At 40.0% G+C, this 21,740-nt stretch overlaps 1 protein-coding gene across 4 annotated transcripts; it reads left to right on the top strand.

Moving 5' to 3' along the window:
* The first annotated feature begins 4,841 nt into the window (after positions 1 to 4,841).
* Positions 4,842 to 19,092, top strand: FBXO28 (F-box protein 28). Of its 4 annotated transcripts, none has more exons than XM_054195647.1 (6): positions 4,842 to 5,091; positions 11,005 to 11,114; positions 12,676 to 12,814; positions 15,325 to 15,520; positions 16,710 to 16,817; positions 17,289 to 17,317. In XM_054195647.1, exons 1-6 carry the CDS (start codon positions 4,879 to 4,881, stop codon positions 17,300 to 17,302), a joined length of 780 nt encoding a protein of 259 aa, XP_054051622.1. In that variant the 5' UTR covers positions 4,842 to 4,878; the 3' UTR covers positions 17,303 to 17,317. The 4 variants fall into 4 exon arrangements, with proteins under 4 accessions (XP_054051622.1, XP_054051620.1, XP_054051621.1 ...); XM_054195645.1 differs by lacking the exon at positions 17,289 to 17,317 and adding an exon at positions 17,321 to 19,092 and having other exon boundaries at positions 4,843 to 5,091; XM_054195646.1 differs by lacking the exons at positions 16,710 to 16,817; positions 17,289 to 17,317 and adding an exon at positions 17,321 to 19,092 and having other exon boundaries at positions 4,843 to 5,091.
* Positions 19,093 to 21,740: the final 2,648 nt, after the last annotated feature.

The raw sequence follows: 21,740 nt of genomic DNA, 5'->3' as shown, positions 1-21,740 counted from the left end.
AAGTTCTCTTTATCATAGTGTGAATATATGGTAATATACTAAAATCAAAGGAATTCCTTAGAAATTACATCAAGGTAACCAGCAGCAAAACTGAGGCCCTCCCTATGGTGGAAACTGATTCTCCATCCTAGGACTTGCGAACATCCTACAAGAAAACAAATCATGTTAAAGCCACCTTTTGCGTTATAAAAGCTTTTTCACTGAGCTTAATTCTGAGTACAGCTGTGTGAGGACATGTAACCCGACCAAGATAACATGCTATCCACTACTTGATCCTGCAGTCCTCCTTCACGGAAGGTATTTTGACTCCAAGAAAACAGAAAGGTTATTTTTCTGAACCCTTGACCTTTTTATTCCCCAAGTACATCAGTTTACCTCATAAATATATTACATGTCTACAAACTCTCACTTTCTTGTGGAGTTGAAAATACTTTTAGTTACTTTTTTTTTTTAATTTAAAACAGAAAACCATATTTAATGAAAGCTTGACTGTGCAACATGCCTAGTCTGCAAAAGCTACTCAAGATTCATCTGGTCCCCATACTTTTACCTCAGAAAAATCTACAAACATTTTATTTTCTTTCACTATGTCTTCTACCTGTTCTCCTTTTGCTGCTGCCTCTCGTTTCCCAGGGAGCATCACACTCGTCTGCCTTTGAACTTCAGCTCATGATTACTATCAGATATCTTAGGTACAGTATTACAAATAAATTATGAGGCTTTAGAGGAGGTTTCTCAACCAGCTTTTTGTGCAATATATAGCACTACTAGGCCCAAAACTGGTTAAACTACAAAAGGTCCCTTTAAATATTTATATTGATTTAATTAAACTGTGATTACATTCCTATCTGAAGCTGTGACTCCACACAACAATAAATAGTAAGCTGCCTGTTAATGGATGAAAAGTCTCAGCTGTGAAACATGAATCTGTGCAAATTTACACTCCTGTCTACACTTGTTAAGAACATTTTAAAAGGAAATTTTAGTATGGCTTTCTTTCCCCCCATTTCTTTTTAATGCCTTTCTAAACAAAACCTTTAAGCAAGCTGGAGGCAATTCACAGGGACAAGGGTGCAGACTCTCTGTAGATCTCCCCCAGTTGCTTACAGGTCTCTCCTCCTCTTCTGGCACAAACCTCATGGTCCCTGGATATGCCCAGATGTAACTGCTCTCCTAAATAAGCAAAACCAGGCTCTGTGTTTTGTCCAGATCTGGCCTTTGCACCTAACTTCTGCAGTAGTTTTAGCCTTAGACTTTACCCTGCCTCAGTTTCCAGCAGCCTGCATGAAAATATGGCTTTGTGAATATACCAGCCTTCTTTCAAATTAGCACCTCTTAAAAAAAGCCTTAACATCCATAAAGTGAGCAAACTGCTGCCGCCCCAGAGAAGAAAACGTGCCATGTGTAAAGGCATTTCCTATTTTTCTATTGATTACACTAACTTAATAAAACAAATCTGTTCTCCTCCCACCCAACTTCTGCTCTTATCCTCAGTTTTCGAGCACATTGCTCCTGTTTGTTCCTATATTCCTCATTAACATGGCAGTTCTTGACCTAGTTACACACTGCCCTTCCCCTCCAACTTCTGCTGCTAGATTTCTTTCCACCATCCCTATCTTCCCAGATGTCCTGCTTGTTACCTCCTGCTTCTCACTCTCTCCCCTTCCCTGAATTTCTTCTTCTTTCTCACATTTGATATTTACAACTTTCCTTGTATTTAAGCCAGGCTCCTTCTTCTTCATCACGCCTCCTGGTGTGCTCCTTGCCAGACAAAGCCCAAAGGAAACATTCTTCGTCCTTTCAGTAAAATTTCACAGTCCCTGCTGTCCTCAACAGACCACACTACAATCAGTTGGGAGCACAATATATATACAGTCTTATAAGCACGCAGTAAGCTGAGAGGTTGAATCTGTTCAGTATAGATACAGCTAAGAATTTCACTGACAAATTTTAAGGCAAATAATGAGATTTTACAAAGACTTATGACATAAAAAACCTTTGCAGATTACTACAAAGAAAGCAGACCAGATATCCTCAGCCCAAGCAGCCTTCCTTTTAGACTGTATAGTCCTAGACCAAAGTACAGAGGCACTAAAATCCCCTAACATCTTTCTTGTGAGTCACTGAAAGGTTTCCAAGAAATTGAATTCCAACTATACTTATCATTCTAACATGGCAGAATCAAAACTAAGGCTATTTCAAGATTTTTTAGATCTTACAAGCATTGCAGAAATCGAAATGGGTAGTAACCCACATAAGGCAAACGAGGCATGTATCCTGCATTACCTGTAAATACTGACTATAGTGTTTGCATGTTACTTGACATGCAATAGGCTCTACATAACTTAGTATCATCCCTTTCAGGAACTACTATCAAGTTGTCTGGCTTCACACTATGTGATAGTAACTGAAAAGTTAAGCCACCAGAGAGTCTGCAATGGGGATTTTGTGAAAGTGCGTGCAGTCTGCATTTTTGCAAATTAATCCAAAGTGATGCATACTCAGACAAATGACACAAGATTCATTGGGGAAGGACGTGTATCAGAATCTGGAAGGAAGCAGAATTAGCCTACTTACTAGAGCGGACTTACTAACTAAAAAGCTATTTATATCGTTTTAGTTAATAATATTGTTAATATTATTACTATATTCTACTTAGTAATATAAAAAACATGTAGAACATACAGCTTACCTTTACTAGACACAAAGCTTCATCGTAAAAACTAAAATTGTTCAAATTATATGACAAAACAAAAAAGCATTCTTGAAACTATCTTAAATTATATATGCTTAGGTAGGATGAAAAAACCACTTGCTTTTAAAACATCAATGGACTGCCAGCCCAAACTTCACATGCCAAGTCACAAGTTTATACAGAATTCTCCTGAGTGTGTTTTAAACTGCTGACTGTGCATGTGAAAGGAGATCAAGTCCTAAAATCATGCACAAGAATAAATCCCTTGTTCCAAGATAGCCAGATCTTTTTACAGCAGCATTGATGAGTTGAGGGGCTGGGGGAGCAAAAGACTTCCAAATCCGTACAAGGCACAGAGTGTTCTGCTCCCAAAAAGGAAATATTAATTTCAGTGTGCATTTTTGGAGTGCCATTAGGATGACACACATAAAGGCTTACCCTTGCATTTGCCCTGCTCCCAAGTTAATTCTTTTCCGGTTGCAAATTTTTTCTTGTAAGAAAGAGGTTCCAGGTGGATTTCCAAGGAAAGGGCGAAGTTGCACATGAAAGAAATGGGTTAATATAAACCTTCAAAGACAAGAAGCATGGCTGAAAAAAAAGTACAGGGATGCCGCAGGCAGCTAATGCTTTAGTCTTGACATATTTTAAGCTGTACTACCTTGGTGCAGGTACTGCAATAAGTGGTCCCATTCTCTCCAAATATTTTATGGCTTTTTCCCATACACTTTGCTACTGTCACTTCTGGCATGCACCTACTGATTTTCTTTGGCAAGTCAGTCTTCAGCAGCACCAGTTCTCCAGTCAAGCACGCACACTCAATGCTACTGATGTGAAAAGCATGCACACTCAATGCTACTGATGTGAAAAAAGCAGCAGCAGCAGCAGCTGAAGGCAGAGGAGACTGGCACCATACTTTTCAATGGCTGTGTCAAGTTCTGTCAGGCTAAAATTGTTGTGAGAATACGGTGTAGGTGTCCGTAACCATGCTCAGAAGCACCAGGGAATGTTCTAGAAACAGCCTTTGGTCCCACCCCTTTGCTGCCCCATCTATTACACCTAAGAAACCTCCCTAATATACAGGATTAAAGTCAAATAAAGGAGCAGAGCCTGTTTGTTTTGCCGCCTCAGTAATGTCTGGTCACCCCGGCTCCTGCTGTATGTCCTGGCCAAGGGTGGGTAGGCCCAGGTTGGACACAGGGTGCTCATCCATATAAATGTAGAATAGAAAGACCAAGATGAAATTTGCACTGCCGTACTCCTGAGCAAGAGCAGTGATTAAGTTTTTGGAGGTCCTTCTCACACAGTTTCCTCAGAAGTGGGCATGGAGAGGGAGGTGCTGATCTCTCCTCTCCGGCGTCCAGCCACAGGACCGATGGGATGGCGTAAAGCTGCCTCAGGGGAAGTTCAGGTTGGGCATTAGGGAAAAGTTCCTCACAGAGAAGGTGGTCCAGCATGGGAATGGGCTCCTCAGGGAAGAGATCACAGTTCTAAGCCAGTCGGTGTTCAAGAAGCATTTGGAGACTGATATATACAGTTTAACTTTTACGTTGCTCTGTGTGGAGTGAAGAGCAGGCCTGGATGATCCTTGTGGGTCCGTTCCAGCTCAGGACAACCTACATCTTGGTGAGCTTCTGCAGCCTCCTTGCTTGCCTCGCTCCCACATCTCTTCTTCCCCAGAGTGGAAAATAAAAGCCCTGTAGCTTTGCAAAAACCCACCGCAGGCTTAGTGTCCAATAAAACCAGCCATGGGGGGTGTCAGGCTGCTGGTGTCAGCTCGGGGCGGCCATTTCCCCCCACAGCCAGTAGCAGTTGCTCACATACCTTGTGTGAGGCCCACACAGCCATATTTTCCCCAAACACCCTTGTGCTTTTATCCGCCACGGCGGCCAGCCCCACACCTTCATCACGCACCGGTGGGGCGGATTTATTTGTTTGGTTTGGTTTAAATCTGCCGCCGGTGGGGTGCCCAGCCCCTGGGGGGAGCCATTTCCCGCAGCACCCCCCACGCCTCGGGGCCCTGCGGGGCCGCCCCCCCGACCCCGCACTCTGCCGCCTCCCAGCGGCCGGGAGGGGCGGGGCGCGGCGCGGCGCGGCGCCCCGTCTGTTACACGCGGGGGCGGAAGTGTCGTCATAGGAAGGCTCGTTACCCCCCTCCCCTCAGTGGAGGAAGGACGGGCTCGAAGATGGCGGCGCCGGAGGAGCGGGTTCTCTCGGAGGGGGAAGGCGGCGCCCTGGGCTCGGCGCGGCTCTCCCCGCCCCCGGTGTCGGAGTCTCCCGAGGCTCTGGCTCCCTTGGAGCCGCCGCCTCAGAGCAACACGCTCATAGGGTTGCCCATCGTGGCGATCGAGAGCATCCTCAGCTTCCTGTCCTACGATGAGACGAGCCAGCTCCGCCTGGTAGGGGCCGGGGAGGGGAGAGCAGGGACAGGCGGCGGGGCAGGCGGGCGAGCGAGGAGCCCTGCTGCGGATGGGACCTCGGCCCGCCGGGGGAAGGCCGCCTCGCCGGCCCCGGGGCGGGAGCGGCGGTGGGAGGAGGTGGGGAGGTGGCGGCGGTGCCCCCGCCGGGGAAGGGGCGGGAGGGGGTGGGATGGGATGGGGCTTGCTCCCATCTCCCCAACCGCCCCCGAGCCTCGGGTGCGGGCACGTCGGTGTGTGCTTCCATACACGTATTCCTGAAGGTCTTCTACCATCTCTTACTTCTTTCATACCGTTCGTCCTCTATAAGAAATTACTGGGCTGCTGAAGGCTTATTTCTCCTAGTGACTGCTCTTCCTGGGGGGCTAGTCTATTGTGTCTCACGTGTGTATTTATTCTTACTTATAGATCTTAAGCCTACAAGTGTAGGAGATGGTGAGCCTGCCGCTCCAAGGACCCTACTCTATCTAGATATAAATGTGGGTTAAAAAAGAAAATGTAAGAAAGCCCTTGTCTGCCTGAAAGGCTGCCTGCCTCCTCCAGTCATAGGAGTAGATCTAATAAAAGATATTACCTCTACCTCCAAACTTTATAATACCAAAATAAAATGCAGCTGTCAGTGAGGAGATTGGTGTATATCAATCTTAACTGCCTGTATAAGGAGCCTGATGTATACTATGACATAATGTGATAAGCTGCTATCTTACTGAATTTCTTATGAGGTCATAAATGGAATAATAGTGAGGGAATTAATGCATAGCTTATGTAACCCTCAGTAAACTTGCATGTACTGTACTGTTTCTATTTTGAGAACTCTATTAGCCTAAACTGGCTAATATTGCAAGCATATTTCTGCAGAAAATTAGACTGCGTGTGTTCTGGATCAGCAACCTGAAGCGTTGCACCTTGACTGTAACTTTAAACTGGAAGCTCTTCAAGCCGAAAATCTGTTCTTTCATACTGCACCAAGTACACCAGTACCTAAATATTTCTAGCATGCTGTCAATCCACTAAAGACTTCTGCTTCCTCTGTGAGAGTAGGTAGTGCATCTGTGAAGATGTACTACTGCCTTTTTGGATTGCAGCCTCTGCTTTTGAGTGCTTACAGTTTGAATGAGGGGAGGAGAAGTACATATACTGTTTGGGCATGCTTAGTGTTGCATGGCCTGTACTGCAATGCTAGACACAGCCCTTTGCTGCAACTCTTCTGTTGCATTTTATAAACAGTGGTACCCTGGGAGCTATCACTAGTCAATCTAAGGTTTTTTCTTTCTGTAGGGCTAAGTTAATGTTTGCAAGCAATGTTTTGTCAGCAGTGAAGTTGAAAATAGGAAGGATGGTGGTGTAAGGACTAAAGCAGCTGTTTAACTGTCTGTGATACTTAAAAGTGTTATATTTTACTACTTCTGCTGTCTTACATAGCACCTACAAGTTCATTTTTCCGAAAGAAGACTGCCCCTTTCAGAAGTTTCAGAAATATACAAAACCAGGCAGGATAAATACTAAATTTGACACACATATGGATCAATATGAGATGTAAAATGAAGGAAAATATCCAGTTTGTCTTTCCCTATTTTGAATTTTTGAGTCGGTGGCAGCCAAGAAACTTAATCTCCATCAAATTCCTTACTGTTTCCTTAAGCACATCAGAAGCATTATGTGCATTCCTATGAGAAGAAAGTACTCTTGTCTCTGTTAAAGAGCACTAATGTGAAGAATCAAAACCCTCTTGGTTTGACCTAGTCAAAGGTGTAGCTCAGAAGCACATAAGCTTGATGAGGTGGGTCTTTTGGATGGCCACTCAGAACTAAAGGTGTTCTTTTGGTGATTCACTGAAGGCTATAAACAGAGGGGAAGAGACTGGATGTTTTACTTAACTCAAACTCTCCTGTTGATGGAGAATTGAGGTAGCCTTTTAAAATAACAATGCCTAGGCATAAAATCATAGTGAAATTTCATCACTTTCAGATTTTTAAAGGCTACAGGTAGCCTTGGGAGACCCTTGTATATTCCTGCTCTAAGATCTGTCTAGCACAAACAGGAAACTTTTCTTCTGTATGAGAACTGACTTGAGCTGCTTATCAAAGATGAATGGGTGTATCTTATAATGAGTAGTATGCTGTTAAAGATGCATTGCAGGACCACATTAATTGAATGACAGGGATTAAATTGCTTAGTTCTCATGCATATTAAAGTGCCCAAAAGCAGCCTTGTTAACCCTTTAGAATGTGGCGTTCCGTGGGACAAAGCATCTTGGGGAAAGTAGGAATGTATGATCCAGGACATCAGTCAACCTAAATGAAGTTTGATCATACATGTGTAGAGGCAAAATCTGGATTCCCTAAACCGATCACTTTGATGCATTCTCCGGATCCCAGCATTGAAGTAAATGTCCTAGTGTCTGTTTCTGGGACACCTTAGCTTACTGATCCAAAAGAAAAAAAAAAATAATCTTTGAGTTGAACTGGTATTGGTACAAGAAAACAGGCTACTAGTGAGTTGGATGGGTGAGAGGACATAGAACATCAGCAAGTTTTCAGATTAAAATAGAGATATGAACCTGTATTGTTTATATAGAGCATAACGTAAGACACTTTCTGTCACCAAAGGGTGAAGTAAAGAATGTACCCTGATGATGATGATTGCCATCAGGCAAGGCAAGACCATGGGCCCCTCATTGTGCAAAGAAGCACTTGCTTTCCTGAGCGTAATGCTTTCTGCTATTCCTGGTGTTACTGCATTTAAAAGCATAAATGAAGCACCTACTGGTTAAGCATTGAAGTAGATCAAAAGTAATGGAGACTAAACAATAGGTATTCAGAATGCAATCGTGTCTTAAATTATGCTTCAGTGCGAATCTTGTGTTCTCAAGCTTTTATTCAGATAAAGTGAATGACAGGAAAAGCAGCAGTATTTTGCTTTCAGCCCTTTTGAGTATTTACTTCATCTATTTCCTCTGATATGTCATCATAAGAGAAACACAGAAAACTTGGAAGATCATTATGTCTGAAGCTGTAATGTTCTGGACAAGCCACATGCTGATATGGAAGCTGTCATATCTTCTGGCTTTTGAAGGCTTCTTTTACTGTGATTTTTTGATGACTTACAGCAATTCTGGAATTTTTACCTGAGTGGGGTAATAATGAAATTCTTCTCACTCACATGTCTGAGCTTGGAAATACACTTCCATTCAGCATATTACTGCAGCAAGCATGATTAAAACTGAACAATCCATAACCTCTTTCCATGAACACTCTGAGGAGAAGGTTATGTTGGATTCTGACACATGTCAGAAGTGTCTTGGATTCTGCAGCAAACTTGAGCTTATTTTCTGCACAGCACAAATAAGGACTGATAGCCTTTGGACAGCATGGCTTTAGTCTTCCCACAGTTTCAGTAAATCTGTATTTACAGGCATTTCTATGTTAAAGCTTCTTGCTGAAGTCATCAGCATTTTGTCACTTATTTATACTTTACCCTAGAAAGGCATTATGAAACATGGTGTCTGTGTAGAAGAAGAACGTGTGTTGAATCTAAGTACTGTAGGATATTTTTATCTCTGTTTTGATATTGGTTATCTGTTAGTGAAACTTGGAAGAAGCAAGATATGCTTGAGGAAACAGAAGCTGGTAGTACTTGTCTAGTAGATTGTGTCAGTTTAGTTTGTTTACCAATGAAGTGGACCGTTCTTTCACAGAAGCTGTTACCGCATATAAGTCAGCATCCTAAGAAGCAGCCACGTTTTCATTCTGCTTTTCACATGGAGTTGAACTTTCTAACACTGAAATTTGAACACAGTGTCTGGTTGGACTTGACATTTGAGGAAACTTGGGCTCTTTCAGCGTTATGGCTAGAATTAGAAAATATTCACAAAAATTTCCAAATACAAATATGAGCAAATTTAATGTTTTACTTTCTTTGAATAGAAGAATATTGAAGCCCACTGAGTAGCTATTATCACACTGTCTTGGACTAATATGAATGCTTAAAAGTGTAATAATGCTACTTTGCATAAGACTGCTGACTGTGCAGTCTAAAAGAAGTATATCGTTTCTGTACCTTCAGGTGCCATATGTTTTAAATGGTGACATCAAGAGCCAGCTGAGAATTAAGAGGTGATTGGTAAAATAAATTGCAGACAAATGCTTTTGGTTTCTGGTGGTATCTGTTACCTGTTTGGGTTCTAGGCTGATTATTGGAGTAAATACGGGTAATGTCCAGAAACTGGCGGAAATAATTCTTCATGCTGCATAGTGTAAGCAAATGAGTAAGATGAAAAAATCCAGTGTTTAAGAAATTTAGTGTTACCCATTGTGAGCTGCTCTCTTCTATGTGGGAAGGCTTCAGCACGCTTAAAGGCCCTTGCTGCCACCAGGGGTCAGCATGCACATGGTTAAAATCATTCACTCTGCTTCCTCTGAATTTGCAGCTAATAATGTATCTAGGATTGTTTTTCTCTTGTGCTGAATAGTCGCATAGCTAACATAGCCCTTGTGCAGGTACTTCGTCCTTCTTCAGGGGTTTGTTAGCTTTAGAAGTACAAGTAAGCTGTAAAGCCTTGTACTCAAAAATGGTATCGGATCTAGGCATTACTAATGCAGCTGATACCATAGAAGAAACATGACAATTTCCTCCTTCCTGTAATTGAAGAGCCAGCATTGTTTGGGTTTTTTTATATGCTGGAAATAATTCAGCTGATTCAGTGCGTGTGGGGGAGAGTGTACTGAGGCTGTACCCCTGTAGTTAGCCTGTCTGATCCTTCTCCTTTGGCTGTTAGCAAGGAAGATCTAATACAAAGGAGCACAGAGAGATCGACAGCAGTTGCTTAACGGTCTTTTAATACAGGTTTGACAATGGTCAGTTCCTACAGAACTTAAATTAGCTATAACTAGAGGAAGACTCACAGAAAGTAGAACTTCTTTAAGTAGTGCTTTCCATGTAAACAGAAAATAATTGCAGACTTTTCTAGGAGAAGTGAGAATCTTCTTCCCAAGGTATACATTTACATAGACTTCAAAGTTATGAAATGAGTAATGTATGGAGAGAAGGAGTGTTTATTTTTTAAAAAGCAAAAAGCTAATCCATTGGAAAGTGGTGTCATAGTGAGGGTTGTGCACTTAAAGTACAAAAAAAAACCCCAAAGCAATTTCAAAGGACTTTTGGCTCACTAAGCTTCTGCATCTTCAGAACTGAATTGCAATTGCTTTAAACTTTTGTGCAAGTTGGCTTTGTCTTGTAAATGGTTACTTGAGAAGGTTTAAATTTAGCAGTTTATTATATCTTCTGCAGCTATTAATGACCTTTCTCCCTAAATCTGTGGAAAAAATTGAGGCTGTTGGGATCCAACATAGCCAATAAAAGAATCTGTTAAACAGAGAAGAAAAGACTTTTTTTTTTTTTACATACAAAAAAGAATCCTGTTTCATGTGCACTGTATTGCATAAGTTTTTAAATTTAATTGTGGCTGTCTTCAAAAACATAAGCCTTAAATGCTGAAAGATTTTTTTAAGTCGTCTTTTTTAAGACCACAAAATATTAACTTGATCTACCAGAATCACTCTTGAGACCAAGTTAAAAGCCAGGCACAGGCATTTGCAACTTTCATTAAAATCAGAGGAAATTGTATCTGCTGATATATGGGCAGCATTCGGCCTACTGTCTCTTGTTAGGTGATTAATTTGTGAACTGTGCGAAACATATCTGCTTCTTTTTGGAGTATTGTGATTATTGTTAGAGATGGTGATGCCTTAAGCTCAATTGCAGTTTCTGCTTCTTGAAATGGAGCAAAAACTGATGAGAGACTCTTTTACTCCTAAGCAAGTATGGATAAAATAATCGTAAAAGTGACTTGTGGCCTTAATTGAGCCTTAAGTTTTTCTTTCTACTTAAATACAGGTTTGTAAGCGGATGGACTTGGTTTGCCAGCGAATGTTAAATCAGGGATTTTTGAAAGTGGAAAGATACCACAACTTGTGTCAAAAGCAAGTTAAAGCTCAGCTTCCAAGGTATGTACCAGTTACAATGTAGTTAAACTTAAATGTGCTAGATTCTTTTAAGCGGAGTATTGAAAAGGAGTTTCTTGCTGGCTAATTCTGCTTATATATCTCGAAAAATTGAGTCACTTTTGTTTTTATTTCATTTTTTTCCAAAAGCACCATGAACTTCAGGTCTAATTACAAAATACTGGTGTCGATGAATGTAGGTTGTCTTATACTAGAAATTGGAATACCAGAAAGTCTCTGATATTTTAAACAGAGAAGAGTGGGTCTTGTATTACTCAACTCTTCTGACAAATTAAGCAAGGACTCCTAGGAATGAATAAATGCCATTCCTTTTCAAGACTGACTGCCTTCACTGATGATTGATTAAAACCCAAGGTTTTTCAGTGCCAAGGATTAAACAGGGCAAAGGGAGGGGTGTTTGACACGTGAGCATTACTGGGAGCTAGTGTCTCACTAAAGCAATGTCTTTTCTCCTCATTCCAGTGAATAAGTGCAGCTGCTGCTGTGTCCTATCAGATTTCCCAGTCAGAATGAAGAAACTAAATGCTACTTACTGTAGAGATCCTTTGTCAAAAGAGCTTATATCTGAACCCAAACTTTGTAGCAAGAACTATGTCGTGGTTTAACCCCAGCCAGCAGCTAGAACCACGCAGCCAGTCGCTAACTCGCCTCCAGTTTGGATGGGGTAGAGAATCAGAAGAGTGAAAGTGAGAAAAGACTTGTGGTTTGAGATAAAGACAGTTTATAGGTAGAGCAAAAGCCGTGCACGCAAGCAAAGCAAAACAAGGAATTCATTCACTGCTTCCCATCGGCAGGCAGGTGTTCAGCCATCTCCAGGAAAGCAGGGCTCCATCATGCGTAATGGCTATTTGGGAAGACAAACACCATCACTCCGAACGTCCCCCCCTTCCTCCTCCTTCCCCCAGCTTTATATGCTGGACGTGACGTCACATGGTATGGAACAGCCCTTTGGTCAGTCGGGGTCAGCTGTCCTGGCTCTGTCTCCTCCCAACTTCTTGTGCCCCCCCGAGCCTGCTCGCTGGCGGGGCGATATGAGGAGCAGAAAAGGCCTTGATTGCTTAGCAACAACTAAAAACATTAGTGCGCTATCAAAAATATTTCTCATCCCAAATCCAAAACAGAGCATTATCCCAACCGAAACCATGACAAACTGATAACATATTAAATTTATGTCAGTTACATTGAAGTACTAACTGCAGGAATATGGGAGGGGATAAAAATATTCACACTGACTCGGTGTCTACTGCTAGTTAGTACTGAAAGCTTGTTTTTAGATAGTCCTAAATTACATATAGACTTTATGGATCATATAAGATGTAGTAATTATTTAGAGAAAAAAAATTGTTGAAGAAAGTGTAGTATGCTATTACTAGCTGGTTCTCAATCTGTATCAGTCTCTTTTCCATAAAGACAGAACTAATGTTAGTGGTTACATTTTTAAACCTCAGGGGGTTTTAAGGGTGAAATTAACCTGAGCAATTGTTCCAGTTTCATTTTGTTGACTCATTGTTAAATCAGTGTCACTTAATGGTCTGTCTTCTAGACGGGAGTCAGAAAGAAGAAACCATTCATTAGCTCGTCACGCAGACATCCTTGCTGCTGTAGAAACGAGACTCTCTCTGTTAAATATGACTTTCATGAAGTATGTGGATTCCAATCTCTGTTGCTTCATACCTGGAAAGGTAAAATGTAGACTATATTATGTGAATGTATATCTGTGTTTAAAAAGATATGATTGTGTAACTTAACCTGGGACAGCTGGGACAAATTTATATATTCTATATATATATATACTGAAACTGTGTTTCAGATACTTCCAAACAAGCACACAGACCAATATTCTGCTATAACAGGCAGTCTGAAATGAATGAACCAGAGTAATTAATTATTTTAAACTCGATTTCCATTTTCTCTTAGATTCTCTCTTAATTTTTGACTTGTGGCATATACATCCTATACAACCTTTTACAAGAAACGTGTGATATGTAGGGTTTAATTGTGAATTTTAATTGTATGAAACAGCTGGAGGCCAGGTCATCAGAAGATGTAGTAGTTTAGATTATGTATAGCACTAAGCATTCAATCAGGAAGATTTTAGGCACCTTTCTTAAGGGTTTGAGTACTTCAGATTAATTAAGATATTTAGTATGTGGAAGCACTGTTGAGTATTACAGTGGATGGGGTATTTTTGTACAGTAGGTAGAATTACTTTTAAATGTAGATAGTGTGTTAAATATTAATACTAATGAAGAATTCTGGCGTTTCGGAATCCTACCCCAACATAAAATATAAATTATGCAAGCGAGATGTACATCAGAGATACCACTGTTTCATAAGCTGTGAAAACAGAAGCACACAGGGGAATTGACAAAATCATGATCTGAGGAAGGCTGGTACAGCTCAGTGTTGAAACAAGATCCGTGAACATTAGGCTAATGCTCTATTCATTGATCTTTCCACGTGAGGTTGGTATTAATTTTTCATGGGCAGATAACTGAATTGCCCTGGGATGAATGGAAAAGTTAGCTGTTGGGATTCAGGGGAAGCATGGCAGGCATTTTACATTCAGTACTGTAGGATAGGCTGTTGGCATGAAATGTATTTTTTTATCTTGAAGAGGTAACTTGACTTCTGTACACTCTTGTTGACTTGATATTTAATTTTAAATTACATCATTATAGTTTAATATATCTGTGCTTATTTGACTTTCTATTATATATATACCATATATTTTAATAAATTAAATGTAACATAAAGTTAAATAAACTTAAGTCCTTGATACTCCATAGTAAATGGAATACTTGGAAGAAATGTTGCCATACTTTGAACAGTAGACGGAAAGGCAATACACAATCTAGACCTGGGGTGTGCCGAAGTTGGGCAAGTGAGCTTGCCAGCCATTTTCCTTGTGAGCACTGAGTCATAAGGACACTGTTTGTATTCAGATGTAACAGCTAAAAAGTTTTTTTTTTTTTAAATTATTTACTTACTGTACGAGCTTGCTAGTGCTGCTGCTCTTTCAGCACAGTTACCAGTTCACCAGAAAATCCTATTTTGGTCAAGCAGACTTACGGCTCAGTGTTCACTTACAGTCTGTGGTTTCCCCCACACCTGCCCTGCTGCCCTCAGGAAGTTTTGTTTGAATGAAGCTGCCACAGAATTGTCATGAAGTGAATTTGTGTTAGAATATGAGCTTCGGCATACTGTGTGAGGGTTCCCACTGAAGAGCGCTGCTGCAAGATTTTGTGTTGAGGATGGCAGGAGAATGCTTTAAGGATGTTGTTGCTAACAGGATATAATGTGGGTAAAATTGGAGAAGTCTTTTGTAAGCTTGTTGCATAATGAGACACTTAGTCTCATCATTGGATAGTCTTGTCTATCTTTTGCAACTTTTTAGCTAAGCTTCCTTTATTAAACATAAGGTGCAACTCTGTTGTCTTACCTATGATTCTAAGTCCTTAACATGTGTGTTCTTCAGGAGACTCTTCAACCCTTCTTAATCCAGTGTAAAATACCTGTGTCAGTAGTTTTGGTTACGAGAGACCAGCACTCCTATCTTGACCTGCCTCAAACTGTAATTCATAAATTAGCAAGACACCTTTCATCTCTTCATCTCTCCTAACCAAAGGGCTTGTTTGTCAAAACTGTTAAGGGGGTGCTTATGTTCTCTGTCTGTAGTGGATTGACATTTTGTAAATTAACACACTTTGGACTTAATCTGAATTTGCAGTATTTTGGGTGTATGCAAATGGACTCAAGTGGATACTGACAGCTCTTCAGACTGATGTAACGATAACTCTTGCTGTTCCATTTATGTGTTTCGTATGCCTTGTGACTGCTCTGCCTTTGACTGCTCTGCAGCGTGGCTTAGAGTATCTCGCGTCAGGGTCTCCAAAAAGAAATGATTATGCTCTGCTGTGTATAGTTTATATAGCTTAGAACTCAAGTATGGATGTAGTAAAACAAAATTTCATACAACGAGCGTTATTTCATGAGATTGAAGAGAGTTGCTGTGATTGATCAAGTGAATAGCTTCTGTGATGTATCACAAACAGCACTTCAGTTCAAAAAGCTGATCTAGAACTATGCAATAGTTACGTAGTAAAAGCCCCTGAATATGCCAGCACTTCCAGAATGACCTGAAATAATCTTGCCTTTATCGGAAAATCCTAATTCTTCTTAAATGTTTTAGGTAATAGATGAAATTTATCGTGTGCTAAGGTATGTAAACTCTACAAGAGCTCCTCAGAGAGCTCATGAAGTTCTTCAAGAACTAAGGGACATTTCCTCCATGGCTATGGAATATTTTGATGAGAAGATTGTTCCAGTACTGAAAAGAAAGATACCTGGGTCAGATGTATCGGGACGTCTGCTAGGAACTGCCCCAGGTATTAATTCCAATGTATAGTTAAGTTTTATTTAGTTTTTCTGTAAAAATTCACAGCACTGTATCTTTTTAAAAGCTCCCTCCCTTAAATGCAAGCTTTATTACACAAATATCGATGATACTTGTTTCTTAAGAATGCTAACTAAAATTCATTTGCTTTGAAATTTAAGGAGCCTTTGTACTACCAAAAGAACAGTCACTTGAATGTATGTTAGAATTATGCATAGCGTGTATTCATTAAACAAACGCTTTTGTGCCACCAATGAATGAGACTTTATCATTGCACTTGGTTGAAATTTGGCACATAAGATGACAACTCGATGCCTTTTATTTTTAGGAGGATCAGCAAATGAATTAGCCGAAACTGTTGTAGTGCATAGAGAGCTAGAACATACTTGTATGTGCTTTTTTACTTTCCTGGGGCTCTAATGTATGCACTAACAAGCAAAATACTTATGGGTAATAGTGAAAAGGCAATTAAAATAACAGTCTATAAATAAACAATTAAACTGGTCCCTTGTATAATCTGTCAGACTTTCCAGAACTTTTGTGAACCAACGTCTAAGGTAGTTGCCTCATACAATGGCCAAAAGCAAAAGGTTAGTGGAACTGTAGTGTTGTCCCTGTGCTGAACATCTTCACACTTCTTAAGAACTGTGAAATTAACTTTCTGAAAGCATAACTTAATAATTACATCTTAAGCAAAAATGGTAGGCCTAACTGTAGGAGCTGCGTGTTATTTGTGGTATGTCCTGTCCATCCTTTCAGCCATAAGCGTGTATACCACCCCTTAATTATATCCTCTTAATTATACCTCAGTTCCATTGACTCTCTCAGTTGAGGAAGCATTGTCCAAAACCATAGCTGGTATCGATTGTCTTTTCAAAGCCAAGGCTTTATGTGGCATAAAAACGCCTATTTTGTGCTGAGGGAGGAGCATAACCTATCTAATGGCAACCCTTTAGTGTCACGTAACTGTAGCTATGCTGGCATTTTTAAGGAAATAAAAAGAGGAGGAGGAGGAATGTTCTAGGCTGTTCCAGACTGTTCTGTCTTTGTAGCCTTAAAAGTTGCACCTTACTTGCACAGCATTGCTAGAAGAGTAAAATGATAGAAATAGAAGTGATATCTTTTATGATAGAAAAAGTGAAAGAAATTATACAGTAGCTGTTAGTCTCCTTGATTTGCAGGAACTTTATTAAAACCAGCATTCCCAAGCTCAAATTCCAGTATGGTTTTAGTACTTAGGAAGAGTGAGTCTAAAGAAGCATGGGAGATAAATTCATTTCTTCCAAAAAGTAAGTTAAACTGAAATATCTTGTTAAGCCCCAAACCACAAAATTTAGAACTTTAGCTGTCTACAGCTAAGACAGCAGAATTGTACTGCTCTATTGAAATATATTTATTTAATATAACTATCCTGTAATAAGTAATTTATAGACATGTTGTGGATTTTTGACTTAAAATCTGTGACACTAAGTATCGATGAGAACATAATATCTCTACATAATTTTTGATAGAGCAAAAGGAGGGGGGCTTCTATACAGAAAATGAACAATGAGCTGTTTTCCAGACTGCTGAAAATCTTAAGTATTTTAAATTAAACTAGTTGTGCTCTGAGATACCATCTGCTTTTATTGGACACTTAAATGACTGTAAATCTGTTTACATGTTCACATAACTTGCAGCTAGCTTTCAGATTCATATTTGGGGAGTGGGGATAAGCAAAACAGGAAAACTGGAACACAGTTTCTGCCATTGTCTTAAAGTTGCAGAGGATTAATCACGGCTTTCTCTGAAGTTCCAGGGACTTCTGCAGCACTGACAACAATGCAGCTGTTTTCCAAGCAGAACCCTTTAAGACAGGACATCACCAAACTCCAGCAGCAAGTAAAAACAAACGGCACGGGCTTGACGGCGCTGAAGCGAGAGATCTCAGAGCTTCGCATCAAAGTGCAAGAGCAACAGAAACAACTCCAAGATCAAGATCAGAAACTGCTAGAGCAAACCCAAATCATAGGTGAACAGAATGCCCGATTGGCTGAGCTTGAACGCAAGCTGCGAGAGGTGATGGAGAGTACAGTAGGAAATTCTTCAGGTTCTGGCTCAAATGAACAATCTTCTGGGAAACGGAGGAAGGCGGTTGAACCCACAGACTGTCCTAGGAAATCTAAACGCCTTCGAAACAGAAAATAACTTGGGAGAAAATGACACCTTCAGGAGGATACACTGCTTTAGTAGCCCAAGCAGGTCTGCTTGTTTGGATACTGTGACTAGCTTCATGGTGTCACCTAGTCTGCTGGCTCTTCAAAACACCACTTAGACTTGAACAGTAATTTTCTTTCATTGAGACTTTTCCCCTGCTTTCTGTATGGGTCGGCCTAATGCACAGAATCTTCTAAGATTTGCAATAGTTACATACTAACCAGACCTGCTCCGTTACGTTTTGAAGGGTTAATCTTTTTTTTCTGTGCAGATGTGTTTAAAGTAAACTTATTTGTGTTTATGCATATGTTCACATAAAATCTTAAATAAATTCAGTCTTAACTGACTAAAAAGTTAAGCGTAAAAACAAATGTCCTGTTCACTTGAAGGAAGAGATCCACTTTTAAAATCTTGTTTTAGAGAACTTGACCTTTTTTGTTACAAGTGACCTTGTCTGGAATGTCTGAAAAGTAGTTAATACTTTTCGGGAATCTCTGTAATGAGTAAAACTGACTTCTTAAGCTACGGTATTGGCTATATATTTTTGTAAACTTACAAGGAAGGGCCTTCTATCCAGTCTTCACATGCACACACCCTGGTTCGAGGACTTGGGAGCCATATTCAATGTTTGCATGGATAGATGCATGTTCAGCTTAGTCAGCCTGCTAAGAGCACTTGCCTGAAACTGTTCCTAACTCTGGGAGAGAGTACAGAGACCTACAAAGCAATTTCTTTGTTCCTCAGCCATAACTTAGCAGCTGCTTTCAGCACAACTGGTTTCTTCCAATGAGGTGGTCTTACAAAGCGAGTCGCAGGAGAGCTTGAACCCAGGCTATCTGCCACTTTCACTGCCTGTAAATTGCAGGTATTGTTAGCCAAAGCTGGAGAATTGAGAAGCCAACATCTAGTAAGTATCAGACAAATTGTCCCCGTGATAACCAAGCTCAGGGGGACATAATTTGAATGAAATGCTGTATTATGGAAAAACTTAAACTATTTTGTGTGTATGTGTTGGGGGTGGGGTGGGATGGAAATTTCTCTGTAACACTGATGACAATAATCTAAGCTTTCCTTATCCTAAAAGGTAAATCACTTCAGACGAAGCTTTAATTTCTTTTGCACTTCTGTGTTGAGCTTGTAACTGGAAAAGCATGTCTTGCACTGTTCAGTCTCTCTGGTCACTTTAACAGCCTCAGAGTTGTGTACAGTGATTTATTTTTTTTTATTATTTTTTCCCCATCTGTATATTTTTGGAACCTTGTACGAATACCATATACAATGGTATTAGCTCATATCAGAAGTAACATTGCAAATGCCTGATTTTTGGCAGACATTTAATTTTCAAATAAACTTGTTGGGTAGTTTGAATCTTTTTAAAAAAGGCATGTTTCTTAAGAAAAGCATCAAGGAAATGATAAAAGGTTATCTGGGGGAAAGGTTTAACTGTTAGAGGAACGTTTGCTATTACTGGTCTTCCATGGTCCAGAATTTTTTTACTGTTAAAGATCTCTTTAAGATAGATACCTGCTGTTCAGTTTAAAAATACTGCATATGCTTTATCTTTTAAAAAATAATTTTGAATCAAAGGGTCAGCATGATAGCTACAATTACTGTGTATCATTTGATACAAATCCATTTAATGGTCATTCATGATGACAAATTAATGTAATGGTCTAATTACCAGATATTTGTGGTTAAATACTTATAAACAAGTATAAACCTGTGAATTGCATTTACTGAAAAGGTTTATTCGTTCATCTCTTAATATTTTTCACTTTAGTTTCTTTATTCATTTCCCCACCCTTCACAACATACAAATAGTTCCAGGTTATTGAAGAGAAACATTTATTTATATGTTGATGAATCTCTAGCTGTGCATAAACTGAGCTGGAAAGAACAACAACAGCCTATTGTTACATGAAACTCTCCGTGAATGGTGCCAACTTGGAACTTTCAACTCAAGGAAGTATCACGTGCTCCAAGTTTGCAGGTGCATCCTGATCCTCTGCACGCTACGAAGTATAGTAGAATTGAATGAGGCCAACAAAACTTAAGGGGTAGAGGGGACGGTTACAAGCAAGCTCTGAGAAATGCCACAACAAAGGTACACCACTACTCCGTTTTCACTTCCTGGAGAGGGAGGGAGACATTGGTATGGAATGGCTCTCAGACTGGGATACACACCAGTGGTATACATAGAATGTAGAAAGCAGAATGAACTAATAGTTTAGAGAAAACAGCTAGAACATTAACTTTTGACATCATAGTGTCCCTTATTAAATAAAAAAGGATGCATTTTGCAATATATGAACAAGTTGATAAATAGTTTGAAGTAAAACTAAATCACTTTTCACTATAAATTTATATGCAAGTTTACATGAGTTGGTATATCATGCTCAAAAAGCACAGTGTTAGTAGTGATTAGTGATTGTATAATCTGTTCAAGAGAGAGCCTCGAAGTAGTGAGACTAAGATGTAGTTTAAGAAGTTACATGACAAATAGTTTTATTTGCAGCCAGTGTTCAGTTTTAGTACTTGGAGCAAGGGCTGAAACTGAACAGCTCGGGGTTGAAAGACAACTCAACAGTAAGTGTCTTTTACAGTTAGTTTCATAATAGCTTAAAACTACTGAGGCAACAGTTCATTAATGTTATGACAATGCTTTCACATAATTTCTTAACATAAAAGGTAAGACTGTATTGAGCAGAAACTTAGTTTCTCCTACTGAAATCTTCTAACAGTTAGTTGTGGGAAGCACTAAGATCACCTAACATCAAGAGCTTCTTGAAAATAGGATGACATAGGATGTAGCTAAATGTGTCTTCAGACAGGAGAGGACTACCTGATGTCTTGGTGTTCCTGGTGGTTTTAAGAAGTAACTGGCAAATTACCGTGATAGATTGTTCTTTCATTCATAAGTAAATTCAGTTTGGAGTACTTTATAGCAACAAGTCTGCAAGCTGTGAACTATTCTGATACTCTCCAGTTCCATTCCTGTGCTACTTTGCACCGTACCCGGACCAGCTCACTTGTCCGTGTGCTCTCACTCTTGCAGAGCTGTACTTACTGGATCTCACCTTTCTGGTTGGACAGGGATGTGCTGCCCGCTTTGGTTTACATGTAACTGAACACTCCAGGATTTTTGCTCTAGCTCTGTGCCAGCCAAAGATGTGCTAGGTACTGGATCTCTTTGTCTTCAGAAGGGAAAACCTCAGATACAGAAACTGTTAGCTTGCCAAAGACCTAATAAATCTGGATTTGCTCTATGGACTGCTTAAATCAGGCTGACTCGGTGATTAAACAGGAAAAACACTTTGCACTCCAGGACACTTGGGCAATTAAATTTTCCAAAACCTTGCTATTTAATATTTTTCTTAGTTGTTTAAGGCTTGTTTGGCTTCTATGGAATATTTAGTTTATAAATCTGGGCTCTTCTATTTAATTACCCTGCTGAAACTTATCACCATTTACAAACCTATATACACTTGCAGTGCTGTAAACCTGCCTGTGTGTACTGAACTCTTGATACTGTGTCTCTCTCCTCCAATGTTCCTGTTGTCAGCTGTAACCTTTCTTATCAGCAGTTCATTCTTTTGGCAGGATCCTTCCCATGTATGAAAAAGTCTTTAGCACAATGATGGATAGCAGTGCTAATATTTGAACTACAACAAGAAGGGAAAAGTTTTCAGAAACATTACGTACACTGTTTAGAGTGCAGTTGAGTGAAACACTTGGCAATTTTGCAGTCAGCTTCTGCACTGGTAACTCAAAAGCACTTCCTGGCTTATTGTTAAGTGGTCACTAAGCAGAAAAGTAAAACTGAACATCCCTTGCAAGGACAAAAATGCCTTGATGAAATCTAAACATTGTTTTTACCTTTTATGCTGTACCAGTCCTCCTGAAGTCTACAAAATTCAGATCGTGTGACTAAGGACGGAAAAGCTGTGAATAAACTTTTCCATGTTCTCTACTTGCTCCCTTTTTCAGTTCTAATTTCCATCCTAATATGCACAGAT

Source organism: Rissa tridactyla, chromosome 3, assembly GCF_028500815.1.
Source record: "Rissa tridactyla isolate bRisTri1 chromosome 3, bRisTri1.patW.cur.20221130, whole genome shotgun sequence".
Classification (NCBI taxonomy): domain Eukaryota; kingdom Metazoa; phylum Chordata; class Aves; order Charadriiformes; family Laridae; genus Rissa; species Rissa tridactyla.
Note: the sequence above shows the minus strand (reverse complement) of the source record. Positions and strands in the feature narration are given on the sequence as shown.

Bases quoted from the DNA above. Each gene is read 5' to 3' on its own strand.
- FBXO28 (XM_054195645.1), top strand. From the start codon at position 4,879: ATGGCGGCGCCGGAGGAGCGGGTTCTCTCGGAGGGGGAAGGCGGCGCC. The intron at 5,092-11,004 runs GTAGGGGCCGGG...ACTTAAATACAG, and splicing joins AGACGAGCCAGCTCCGCCTG to GTTTGTAAGCGGATGGACTT. The intron at 16,818-17,320 runs GTAAGTTAAACT...CTTTCTCTGAAG, and splicing joins AAATTCATTTCTTCCAAAAA to TTCCAGGGACTTCTGCAGCA.